Raw genomic sequence first — 14,131 nt, forward strand, 5'->3', positions numbered from 1 at the left:
ACTTCTACTAAATATAAGAAATTAGATCTTGAAGAAGTAATTTAAAATCTTTGCAATTAAAAGGAAAATATGTTAAAAATTAAGTTATTCTAAATAAGACTCAGATTGGCCTAACTAAAGTAAATGTTTGTTAGTGCAACATCATGTTCATGTTATATTATACACATGATTACCATGCAAGGGTTTTGCCAGGGATGGCACTTTAAAATATTACCTAGGGAAGCAAAATATACAAAACCATCGTTTTTTATGACTAAAACCTAAATTTTAATCTCTGTTTTGGAAAGCTCTTTACTAATAACTTTGTCAAATAAGGCATCATGGTAAAACATTTACTGTTAACTTTGCAAAACAAATTAAGGTGTTTATGTTCACTTTCTTGTTCAATGCATAAGGAAACCTGATCAGTAATAATGCCATTGTTGCATATTATTATTACCAACCATATGTGAAAGATTCATTGTTAAATGATATTCAAAATGCATTGTTCATCATCTTTGAAAAAGAAAATAGAATCCTAATCAATAAAAACCCAATATGTTTAATAAAGGAAGGTTTGTGTTCTGAAAGCAGTCTCTTATTTATAATTCTAGCAATTATAATTGTATCTGTATTTTTCTGAAAGAGGTTTTCATGATAAATATATAAAAAAGAAATATAACAATACAAAAAAATTAACATAAAATCCCAACTTGAATGGGATTTAAACATGATGCATCCACATGATAGTTGAGTGCTATAAACAATTGTAATCAAATTTTAACAATTGTAACATCAGTGATATTTTAATCCCATACTTTATGCCAGAGTGCATTTTTGATACTCACTGCTGTTTTTAAGATTATATAAAGAAATAACATTCTGAAAAAACAAAAGTCAACATTTAATTTACCATAAATTAGTTGCTCATCTTAAGGTATATTTGTGGATGTCAAAATTGATAGAATGCACAAAAAACATTTTTAGTGCTTCTTGTACTGGGGCATGTGTATGGATGAGTAAAATCATTTAATAACTAACACATAGAATCTACCATGGATAGAGCCATATGATAAAAGGTTTAATGACTCAAATATTAACTTAAACATCACTCTCTCAGAAGTTCCATCTTGGACAGGAAAACCCTTCTGATGGCAAGCAAATAAAATCCAAAAGGATCCCACTTGGTTGTTAATGATATGCATTGATAATGATTGTTCAAACTCACATGTATTTGTATATAGTTTGTTAATTTTTTCTCCAAATGAAAAATTAGTATTAACATATTTATAAGCTTCCTCTATAACACAAAATTTGTTATGAATCAGAATCATCATGGAGCCAAAATTTTTATGGGAGCTCAAAAATCAAAACTTTGTGCTAGGTGTATAGGTTATTATTTAGTTCATTAATGTTATTCTGCTGAATTACTGTTAAACGTTTATTGTTATGTCAGTGTGAAGTAAGAACTGGATTCATCATCTCTGATGTCATACTCTGAATAATCTTTATTGGTGATAATTAAATAAATAAATAGCAATTCAGTTTTTGATAGCAACTCTCTAATACCTTATATCTGATGATTCATCAGTCACTACAATTACTGTTATATAATGGTAAATGCTGAATAATTTTTCTTTTGCAAATTAAGTATAAATGAGTGTTTTATGAATGTGTTCCTCAAAATTTATTATATTTTAGGAACAATATATCTGAAAGGAATATTCTTTTCCTGTTATTACACAAAAGCTAGATTTTTATTTTATGTTCAAATCTGCTTATTCATAAAGCCTTATTGATTGAAGTCACTGAACCATGTGAAAAACTGGTTCTCCAAGAAATATTTCCACATGGCCAAATATATCTGACCCTTCAATTTATAAATTGTGATGGCAAAGCATTTGATAATGAAGATTTAATGCTATCTGTTGGGATGAAAATATATTTAAGCTGTTTTTGAAGCATTGGTGTTTATTATGTAATATGACACTATCCAATATTTAATCTATAATTGTATTTATATTTTAAATAATCAAAGAGCTTGTAAATGTAATGTAGTGCCATCTGCTGGGATAAAATATATTTAAGTTGTTTTTGATACTTACTGGTACTAGTGTTTATTGTGTAATATGACAATATTTCGTACTTAATCTGTAACTGTATTTGTATTTTTCTGAAAGAGGTTGTCATGATAAATATATAAAAAAGAAATATAACAATACAAAAAATTTAACATAAAATCCCAACTTGAATGGGATTTAAACATGATGTATCCACATGATAGTTGAGTGCTATAAACACTGTGACACCCAGTTTTTGTAATCAAATTTTAACAAATGGTTCAACAACCTCATGGTATTCTAATTCTTCATAATATTTTAATATCTTTCTCTAAACATTATGAATTAATAATTTAAAAATTTACAAAAATCCCACTGAGTTGGGATTACATATTGAGAGTTGTACTTTAGACAAACCACTGAATCAAGATGAAATTACCAACAGATATATGGTCATTATCTACAAAGGAAATGTTCTAAACAGAAAGTGGCTTGTATAACTCAACAATAACAAATTGAAGATAAGTGATGATAATGGGTCTCTTGTCTGCTAACATGTTTTCTCATGTAAAACCTGTACAGTACATAGGTGTAATTTTGTATTTCAAACACAAACAAAAACACTTACTTGGAAGTACCATAGAAAGCCTCAAAATTTCAATTTTTTTTCATTTTAAGACTTGCATTTAGCTTACTGAAGGTATAAACTTGTTTTAACAAAAACACACAACAAGCACAAACTTAATACATAAAATACAGTTCTTGTACAAAAAATTTAAATAAAATTAATCAAATGAGACATCAGTGTTTTTTACTTGGATAGTAACTTATTTGTAAACTTTAAAAAATATAAGTTAAACTTTCAAAATACATTTTTTGGTGGAATTAATTCTACTGTCTTCAGGAGTGTAAACTATGAAGTGCACATGAAGTTTTTTATAAACCTATATATGTATATAACATTTTTAAACACAGATTTGATATATAATTGTATAAAATATTTAAGTGCCATAACATTATGTGAATAGCTGGAAGTAACAAACCATATAAAAAATTTAACCTCTAATAAGCATTTTTATTACAAACACATTTAAAGTATATCTACTATCAATAATTCTTTAGGTTTAAAAGTATTAGGAATTACAGGAAATAAAATAGTTGCAGTATACCATTAATAAATTGATTAGATCAGTGATTACACTTTCAAATAAGTACATATATAAGTAGTTATGAAAAGAAATTAAATGCTGTGGAATGTACAGGTTATTCTATTACACGTATTTATGCTGAGGTCATAAGTTGCTGATAACACAACAGTCGCAAGCTTCATGAAAAAAAAACCTATTCTTGAAATGTAATTTAAGTTTCAATATGAATACTGCAGTTGACTTCAAACATACAGACTTTTAATTATTTTCGTTTAATAAAACTGTGAATTAAACAACAGAAATCCAAGTAGCACATTATCTTTAAAGTTCATTTTGCTTGAATTGCAAAATCCAGTAAAAATATTAGATACTTAAAAATACTGATCTGTAGATTTATAGGTGATAAAGCAACATAAACATGTTTATTCCATTCCTGTTTCTTTATTGTCAGAGAGTATTAATATAAATAAAATTCTATCCTTTGTTGCATGCAGGAGTAGCTTTTAAAATATCATGTACCAAGTCATGTTTATGAATATTATACATCTATTTGTAAGATTATTTTCTGTATGTTAGACAAATAGATTAGTCTGTTATGTAGATTTAAAAGAAAGAAAGCTTTTTGTAGATTAAACACTTGAATGTAATCAGCTGTGTATACATTTTTCTTTCTGAATTAAATCTGAAAATCTCCATTTTTACAAAGAAATCAGTTTGCATTATTCTCTTAATCTTTAATATAATTGTGTGAAAATTTGTTTTATTGCAATTTAGTGATGGCCAGTACAAATAAAGAAAGAAATAACCATCAGAGCAGTGAATAGAAATACATTCTAATTTTAGCACAACAGATCTGTGATTTTTTTTTATGTGGTGATTTTGTTTCTAAAGCAAGAAACAATTTATTTTATTGACTAAAAGGTTACTCTGGTAACATATACACATGTTGGTTGTTAAATCAATCATCTGGTAACTTTCAATCATTTGCATGTTTTCAGGGTGGTTCTATTTACCAGGTTCTGAAAATCACCTATGTGCTAAACCTCATCTGGTGTAGGCTGTTTATGCCCTCTCTAAAGAAGTAGATGATGAGAGAAAAAAACACAGATATTGGAACCAGATCATTTAGTTAGAAACTGTAGTAGTTACAAACAAACTTTGAAACTCAATATTAACTGAAATTAAACAAAGTAGTAAAGATATATTACTTTTACTAGTTTTAATTAGTGACTGGTGTTTATTTTTATTAGTTATTTTTTAAACAAGACAATTAGCACTAATATAGAAAAGCACTTAAATAACTGAAAGTATTTTTATATACAAACATAATATTATCGAGTGACATGTGAATAATTTGGCTTCATAGAAACATAACATGCAAGAAAGACCACCTTGAATAACAATTTTTCTTATAATTGCCATTTTCAGAGATGGGATGTAACTGACCCATTAACACTTTTTTTTCATGTTAGGCTTAATCACTACTACTTTTTGCACATAAATGTTTCTTGAATCCTAGCTGTTCTTGTAGTAAATAGCATAAATATTAAATGTGTATTTATTTACCTTTTAAAGTGTGGTTCTGTGGAATAAAAATGGCTTTTTGTGAGATATGAAACTCTTAATGTCAGAAAGCATGATCACTGTATTCTGTGACAATACTTTAACAAACAAACAATGAAACTAGAAGTGCTTGAATGTAATTCATAACAACAAGTTTTGTAATTCTTCATCTATAACTATACAAATCTAGAAAGTGATCAACAATGTATTATTTCACAAATCTACAAACATTCCTTTGTTCCTTATGATAAAAAGAAAATATTTGCAAAAACAAATATATTTTATGTCAGTTATGAAAACTTGCAAACCTCTATATGGCATCAAACATAAATGCTCAGCGAGTATTTTTAGTCTATTTAAATGAATTAGAGAGTTCGAACAGAATGCTTTCTACAAACTATATAAGATTAATTATTTTGGTTTAGTTTTACTAAAGAATAGCTTGCCTCATTTTAATGTAATAGCCCACTATGAATGGAGCATTATATCTTGCTTACAGAACAGATAAATATAAAATTAAGTGCACAAATCATCAATGATTTTATGAATAAATATAATAGTTCTTAAAACTACAAGATTACCTTTGACCAAAAGATTTATCTCCAAAAATATAAAAATTAAAAAGGATATATATATGAGAAATAAGCTCAAAAAGAACAATATTTATTTATTCATAAATGATATGCTCTTATTTGTCAATTATTCTCTAGTTATAATTGGTTTTCCTAAGTGCACATTTGAAAATACCAAGTTTGCAAGATGAAACCAACTTTGCTCATATTTGATTCACATCATGAATTGTTTTGTCATATTATATTATTAAATGTCTTTTAATGATGTACTAGAAGAGATATGTTGGCAAAACACTCTAGGAGATCACAAAATTAGATATGTAAATATAACAAAAAATAATTGTTAATAGAAGCATGCTTGAAAACATATAGTTTAAAATTTCAAAATTCGAAACATACAAATTTAAGATTTGAATTTTTTTTGTGCCTATCACAAATAAATCTGGAATTCAAATAATCATTTATAATAACAAAACTTTAGAGGTATGCATATATAACTTTAGAAGATCCTCAAATATTCCAAACATGATGGAATATCCATTTCTTTATTACGTTTTATAAATTGATAAATCTTTAGCTGCTGTGAAAGTTATAAATTTAATAAATGGAGGAACTATCAGATAAACTGAAATCATATAAACATTTCTTATCTTTCTTGTTTGAAGACTACCTGATTAATTATTTAGATCCTGTAATGTTCTGTCATCACTCTTTTCCTCTCTCTTTAAATTAAGCTAAATTTGGAGTAGGTATCTTTCAATAAATGTGGTTTAAAGTTGCATTGTTGTGTTTAAGAATACTGTGAGTAGTAAGACTGTAAAGATAAAGTATAACAATTGTTTTTCTTCTTGTTTTTGTGGCACTTGTTAGAAATTAACATTTCAACATGTTTAGAAGCCTATGAAAATTACTTATTTTTCAAAACTTTAGTTTTTATGTTATGTTTGACATTAATTCAAGTCAAAATAAGTCTGTCATTTCAGATTTGATGTAGATTTGATCAAACTTACACCCTTATTAACTGTAAAGTATGATTTTCGTGTAATAATATACAGTGTTTAAACCAAGTATTCTCTCATTACATCTTACTTGAGTGTGGCAGATTTCTTTTCCATTCATTTATTAAAGCTCTTATCATTCTGTTTAGTTTGATAATCGTGCATGATTCACCTTTCTTCATGTAAACAGAAATATAAGTGTCAAACATTGTTCATAAATATTGAACTGATTAAAAAAAAAATAAGCCTTCATCAGTATGTCAATAAATGTGGATACATTTATTCATCAGTTCTTCTGTGACATTAATAGCATTGTATTCGTTCACTTCTCTGGCAGAAATTTATTTCAAATATATTCAATTTATATTGTATCTGCATGATTGGCATTAGCTGTTGTATATGTCATTAAGTAACTTGTTTGTGTGTATCATTATATGAATTATGACTTATCACTTCGTTGGAGCAGAATGCCCCTGGCTTCTCATTAGTATGACTCACAGTGGTTTTTATCAGTACTGTAATGCATAGAAGACTTTCTGCTCATTCTCTCATCATTTCTGTGGCATATACATCATGAAATAAAACTATATTATTTTCAGATGGAAAACTTAAAAAATGCACAGATCAGATTATTCATAGGAAAAATAAGATTAAAAAAAATTCATGTAAAATTATTACTGATCTGACCAGTTGTTACAGGAAGAATGATCATTTGCTTATCTATTATCAGATCTTATAAGCTAATGCATCATTACATCATTAATGGTAATCATCATGTATTGTAAAAAATAGCATGAACAAATATCTAACATGAATAGTTATGTAACTCCTAGTAAAAATATAAATATCCATCTAGCACATCAGTACTAAATAATGCATGAATTGTTATACTTGACACCAAGTAAAATCATAAACATTTATCTACCATGTTATTAATACATAAGTAACTACCCAACACATAGTGAAAACACGAAAGCTTAACTAACATATCATTAATGACTACCTGACTTTGTTGGAGATGGGGGGGCTAAGTCAGTCTGTCAGTCCAATATAGTTGTTAACAATTGTGTATATACAGTCACTGTGATGTTATAAATATTCAAATAGTTACTTGACAAATAGTAAAGTTATGAATATTTATCTGACACATCATTAATACATGAATGTTTACTTGACACAAAGAAACAAATATTTGTATATTTAGCCCATAGCTATATTTGTAATTTAAATCAGTACTAATATTTAGTAACAATAATGTAATTATAAATTTTCTAACCAATAAATATGAAACAAGTTATAACATTTTCATTAATCTTTGTGATATGATGTCAAATGGTGGTTAGGATATCACTGCTAATCCATTATCTGAATGGTTCTTACATACAATACAGTTTTACTAGCAAATAACTTTCACATCACATACAACCTGGCTGGTGGTTAGATATACTACTCTGTTGTTGTTTGTTGAGTATATATTTGCTTTTCCTGTATTATTGAGATATCTCTCTTGTAGTTATTATTTATTATATGATCTATCCTTTATATAGCTATTGTATGATTTGTCTCTCTTTAGCTGTTTATACTATGACTTATCTTTCTATTTCTTAGTTACAAACCAAAAATGATAGTGAAAAGTTAAATTAGAATGTTCTTGTTCACTCTCACAGTAGACTAAAACATTATTTAGGATAGTTCTGGAATAGTTATATAAACTGCAATAATTATTATATAATAATATTAATATAAATACTCTTCATACAAATTTCTTACAGTCAATAGATCCAATACACAGTCATTTTAATGTGGTGACCCATTTAAAGACTTGACAGTGGATTTGACAAAACGAATCATATGTATTAATAACACTAGCATGCTTGTATTTATATAATTCTTACTATGTATTTCACTTTAGAGTGTGAATATGTCTGTTGAAGCACAAAATATGAATAATAAAGTATTTTAAAGTTATCTCTGTGTTGACAAGTATTGTTTTTCAACTTCTGCAGTTTTAACTAGAATGAGTTACACATAATAGTAATCACCCTTGTGGGTCAGAGGTAAATTTATAAACATGCAATGCAAAAATCCTGGGTTTGATCCCCCACGGTGGATACAACAGATAACCCAATGTGGTGTTACTCTAAAACAAAACAAGCATAATGATAATACTTTACATAATGCATGTATCCTGACTGAAAATAGTTTTAATAACTGTCAGTGTCTAACAAAATAACCCCTTCACTCAGATCATTCAAATATATATATATATATGGATAATATTTGGTTTTCTAATAGTTAAATACGAAAATTGTTCACTTCTTTGTATCATTACTATTGACATATAACATATAAATTTAAAAAATAAGTACTTTGATTTGAAGGAAGACAATTACATAAAACATCTTGTACAGACAAGTACTCATTTGCTGGTCTTTTTCATGAATTTATCTAAAAAAAATGTCTAATCAACAATTGCAGGAAAAAATGGCTTGTTATCAGATGTAGATGTATATATTTTTATATACTAGGAGGTGATTGTGAAGGAAAATTGTCATTGAATTGGAATGTCATTTATGGGTCATTCCATGCCAACTCACCCAGAAAAAAGAACTTTTCCCAATTCATGTCAAAGATTTTTTCTTGAAAAACATTTAAGCAAAAACTTCATTTTGATTTATTCAGCCATGCAAAATTCTAAAGATGTACTGCATGGCTAAATAAATCAAAATGAAGTTTTTGCTTAAATTTTTCCAAGGAAATCTATAACATGAACTAGGAAGTCCTAGGTGAGTTGGCATGGAATAACCCTTATTATTATTATATTGTTTTTAATAATGTGAAGGAAAAATAGAATATTGGAGAAACCTAATTATTTTTACTTTGCATACTTAAAATTTGTAAGCTTTTCTGACTTGGGATACTGACCCAAATTGTAGAAATATACACATTTACAATAAATATATACAGATATGGAGTACATCTCACAGCATTCAAACTTGGACATTAAATAAACCTTCTTTTTTAAAGTGTTTAACTCAGTCTTAAACATGGTATAAACCTTTATTTCTGAAAATATTTTTCCTTATTATATAGAAGATTAAATAATAAATACTTTGTTAATTTGCTTTTTATTTTGTAAACAAGTTTTCAGCTGATACAAAAAGGTTGGAACATGCAAATGTCCTTAAAAATTAAAAAATAATGAATGTGACATATTCTTGTGGAAACATTTTTCTGTATAATACACTCTGGTGTGTTCCATTGAAACTCTGTAGTGTATCACAACACAATTAAAACAGAGGTTATTTCTCTTGAAATCCCTTGGTGGATAAGCAATAACTTTATGGACTCACTATGCTAAATTTAGGGTTCATTTTTCTGCAATGAACAGAGCATGAGTAGCTCAGTGAGTATCTTTGCACTAAGACAAACACATTTCTTTGTAGCAGAAAAAGAAATAAAGCAGCAGATCAGTGATACAGCATGTCACTGTTACCAGCAAGACATGAGACAGAAAAATGCAACATGTCTACATGTCTGTATTATATTAGTCTTACTTAAATGGATGGATTATTTAGAAATCTTTTAATTTTTCATGTCCTAAAGCTGGTAAACTTGTAACTAATATGATAATAGATCTCTTAAGTGGCTATATTAAATGTTAGCCTTGTTAGGTTGTTAGGAGCAATAAGGTATACACCTACAGTCAGTGTTTAAGTGGGTTAATCTTGTGTACTGTACTCACCATGTATCTTTAACTTTCTTTTTGTGTTTAAAGTACTCTGAACTTGTAAACAATCAGACTCTTTATAGATTTATAACTTCCAAATTAGTTGTTAAAAATAATTAAATTTCTTGTACAAAACTGTTCTTGTAGTTGTAGCTCATTGTATGTTATTAAGTTTGTTACTTTCTATTTAAAAAAATTTAATGTGTAAGCTGAATTTGGATCTGGCTTGATTAGCATTGGATTGTTAATATGAGCATGTAGGAAAGGTGGCCAGTTTGTCTTGTAGATGTTATTATCATCAAGACAATTAATTGTTACAATTGCTTCCATACCAAAACCCTTGCTATTCCAGAAAAAAGCTGTAAGAAAGATGTTATGCAACATTCTCTATTTTGCAATGTTATTTCACACAAGATATTTAGGATTGAACAGAATTAATTAATAATAAGTATTATGACTAAAATCTATTCTGAAAGTTCTAATAAAACTTTAAAATAATAAACTATGTGCTGTAACTCAAATAACTTGAATAATTAAACTGTTCAAGCCTACTTATCTAAAAAAAATTTAATATTGTAGAGTGTATTTTAAACTTTGTTACTGTTGTTTGTGTTTAACCTTGTATGTTAACTTTATTCATATGACTGTAAAATGTACATTACATGGCCTTTCATAAATATAGTTAAAACTTGCATCACCTAACTTCTTTCTTTATTCTTCAAAATAATTTCATGTCTTATTTTATTGTTTTAAGGAGGCTTTAAAAGAAAAGGAAGAACAGATTGAGAAGCTGCTTCAGGAACGGGATCTGGAAAGAGCAGAGGTAGCTCGTGCTGCTGGTCAAGTAGATGAGGTAATGATGATTCTTCAGAAATTCTTTAAACCAGAATGTTACATTTTTTATTTACTTGTATGGCTTGGCATTGTCTGGTGGTTTGTGTGCTTGACTTGCAATTTGTGAATAATGGGTTTAAATTCCATCCCCTATACATGACCCCCCTTCCAGCTTTGGAGGAGTTATAACATGATAGTCAGTCCCACTATCTGATGAGAGTAGCCTGAGAATTGGCAGTGGTTGGCATTGACTAGCTGCCTATCTTATAGTCTATCACTTCTAAATTAGGGACAGCTGGCATTGTTAGCTTTGCACAAAATAAACAAGTTACTTTAATACACCTTGTATAACTTTGGGCTATAAAAATAGTAATTCAGTTCCTAAACATATCCCAGATTGTATATTATTGCTTATGTTATGCTCATAGTAAAATAACAGACTTTCAAAATTATCTAAGTCTGCATTTTTTAATTATGTTATCAGTGCATTTTATAAAATTTGGCAGACTTTGGTATTATTTATTACTTACTGGTATTTTTATCTAAGTATTTGTTGCAAATTTTTAAAGAACAACATTAATTGTTAAAAGGTTGAAATTATATCTCCACATAGCAATTCTGTGTATACAAAATGTTTTCTGTTATTGGTATTTTAAGATTACTTAGTTGTTTATATAATGTTCAGATGTTCTTGGTTCTTTTACTAGAAATGAAACAATTAACTTTTACTTGCATATCACTATAGGCTTATATACTTCCATATAAATGTATATTTGTTTGCTTGACTAAGCCATCATATTTTTATTTCAAATGATAGAAAATAAGCTTAAAAATTTAAACTTCCCAGATTTATTACAAAGTTCTATCTGTATTTTGATGTGCTTCACGTGTTTCATTACAGACAGAACAGAAGTTGGCAGTTTTACAAAAAGAACACCAAGCATACACAGAAGAAACAGAAGCTACTCTGATCCAGCTACGGGAACTTGTTGAAAAAACTGAATTAGAAAAAAAGAAAACATTAAGTCAGTTGGAAGATGAGCGAAGGTGGGTGGAAAATCCTCATGCATAGAAATGTGCTGAGGACAACATGGTTGTACATCTCTCATGATAATAAATATAATTATTTTAAAACTTCACATGTGACATATAATGGCTATGCAGTGGATAGAGTTTGTTTTAAACAATATTTTTTACAAAAGGTTCTTCAGAGTTGTACTTTCTTCCATGGCAAAGAAATACATGAAATATAAGATGCTGAAAATGACTTTCAGTGTGTCTTGCAGTATTTTGCTTTGAAATGCTAACCAATCACTGTGGTTTTTCCAGAAAAGTTGAAGATTTACAGTTCAGGATAGAGGAAGAAGCCATAAACAAGGTTGATCTTGAAGTAAGTCGACTTGGTAATTTGTTCACTTATGCTCTTAAAATGAATTATATACCCGATGCAAGTCATAAAAAAATGAAACGAAAAATATGTCAGCAGATTATATACTAAAAATATTTCATTGTTCAAAATATTGCTGTAAAATTAACAAATTATATCTACCTAAAACAAGGAAACAAAGCATGTCTTGAATATAACAGATAGATAGATGCATCTCATAGATATGGATTGTGTGAGTTCTTTTTTATCTTTTATTAGCAATATTTACAAGTGATGTATCTTACTTTTGAAATAGATATGTTTGTGATGAGTGTAATTTAACAAATATACATGAATGTATCTAAGTCATACCATTATCAGCTTTATAAATGTGATGTGATTAATAATATACCTGTTATTATTCAGTTTATACTATAGTCAGTGAAAGGTAACAAAATTATTCAAGTTTGTTTGAAGGAATAGGTAGATTATTTATTGAGAATTGACACTTTTACAATGACAACAACTTCTGTAGACACAATCAGAACAGGAACGAGAGAAGATCCAACAACTGGAGAGACTTTTGGAGGAAGAACGTCAACGATCTAAAACTTCAGATTCTAACATTAGTCAGGTATGTGTTAAAACTGTTACTAGCTGTTCTATTTTAAAACTGTCAGTTTTTGTTGATTTACTTTTCTATAAAAACTCTCGAGTCTTGTTTTTTATACAAAATACAGACAACAAGAATTGCATTAAAATTAAATATTGAATAACAGTTTACCCAATGTTGACTTTTCATTTCCGAATGTTTATTACTGTATTTTTCACTGATTTATTTTATGTATAATGAACAAGCAATTACTTAACATACATGTACACACATTATACAAAAGTTTGAAATTACTTATACAGAAATCACTACAAAAAATAAGCTATATAAAAGTTCAATAAAGATACAGTTTATTTGTATGTTTATTATTGGCTTATCAGGATTTTGGTTTGTTTTTTTATACTCATTCATACAGGTATTTAAAAATATGTTCATCTTTGTGCCAAGTGGAAAAATGTGGCAAATCATGAGTCAGTCAACTTTCAAAAAAAATTTCCTTTTCTTGTATCTCAGTAACTTGTGATTTTCTGTTTTATAAGAAAAACATAAAAAATTGGTACAAATCCATATACATATTAGATTGGAAATTTGTATTTCAATATCTATTAAAGGTTTTTGATAGGATTAAAATAAATTGTCTTTTAAGAATAAAACTACCCATTAATAAAAATTTTAAATCAAATAAAACTACATGCTTACAAAACAAAATAATCAGAAGCAATTATTATAAGAATATTTTAAAATTACTTTCCTAATTAATTAGTTGCCAAAAGCTTGGAGATTATGAAACCATAGATTTAAGCATGTACTGTTGCATTTTTGTCTTTAGGAGAGAACTGAAACCGAAGAGGTGAAACATTATAAGAAAGAAGTAGAAAAACTTAAACAGGCCTTATCAAAATCAGATGAAAAAATCAAACTCTTAGAAAGAAAAAAAGTGAGTTTATCTTCATATAAATTAAAAAGACTAAAAATACACCACTAAATCGTTCAATATGTTTTTTTGGGTAATAATGCTTTTAAAATATTTGAAAAATTTAGAAAATGTTACCAAACAGTTTTATTTATATATAAATTAAAAAATAACGTAATAATTACTACTAAGTAGTCTCTTCATATGGTAAGTCCAGTTTTATCGAAGTTAATTAGTAATGTTTCACTATTAATTTATATGGCTTAAAGATTTATGTAATCTGTACAATTACTGACTGCTAAAAAGTATAATTGTTCATTAATGCAAGCATGAATTTAAACTGACACATTCACCT

General features: G+C 27.7%; 1 protein-coding gene across 5 annotated transcripts in view; it reads left to right on the plus strand.

Moving 5' to 3' along the window:
* Positions 1–14,131, plus strand: part of LOC143239610 (uncharacterized) — a 113,611-nt gene that overhangs the window by 56,299 nt on the left and 43,181 nt on the right. For all 5 annotated transcript variants that reach the window (XM_076480879.1, XM_076480880.1, XM_076480883.1 and 2 more), the window contains 5 exons: positions 10,805–10,903; positions 11,786–11,931; positions 12,214–12,274; positions 12,786–12,884; positions 13,693–13,800. In XM_076480879.1, coding sequence (XP_076336994.1) covers positions 10,805–10,903; positions 11,786–11,931; positions 12,214–12,274; positions 12,786–12,884; positions 13,693–13,800 — 513 coding nt within the window. The remainder of the gene's footprint in view (positions 1–10,804; positions 10,904–11,785; positions 11,932–12,213; positions 12,275–12,785; positions 12,885–13,692; positions 13,801–14,131) is intronic.

Source organism: Tachypleus tridentatus, chromosome 13 (genome assembly GCF_004210375.1).
Source record: "Tachypleus tridentatus isolate NWPU-2018 chromosome 13, ASM421037v1, whole genome shotgun sequence".
Classification (NCBI taxonomy): Eukaryota; Metazoa; Arthropoda; class Merostomata; order Xiphosura; family Limulidae; genus Tachypleus; species Tachypleus tridentatus.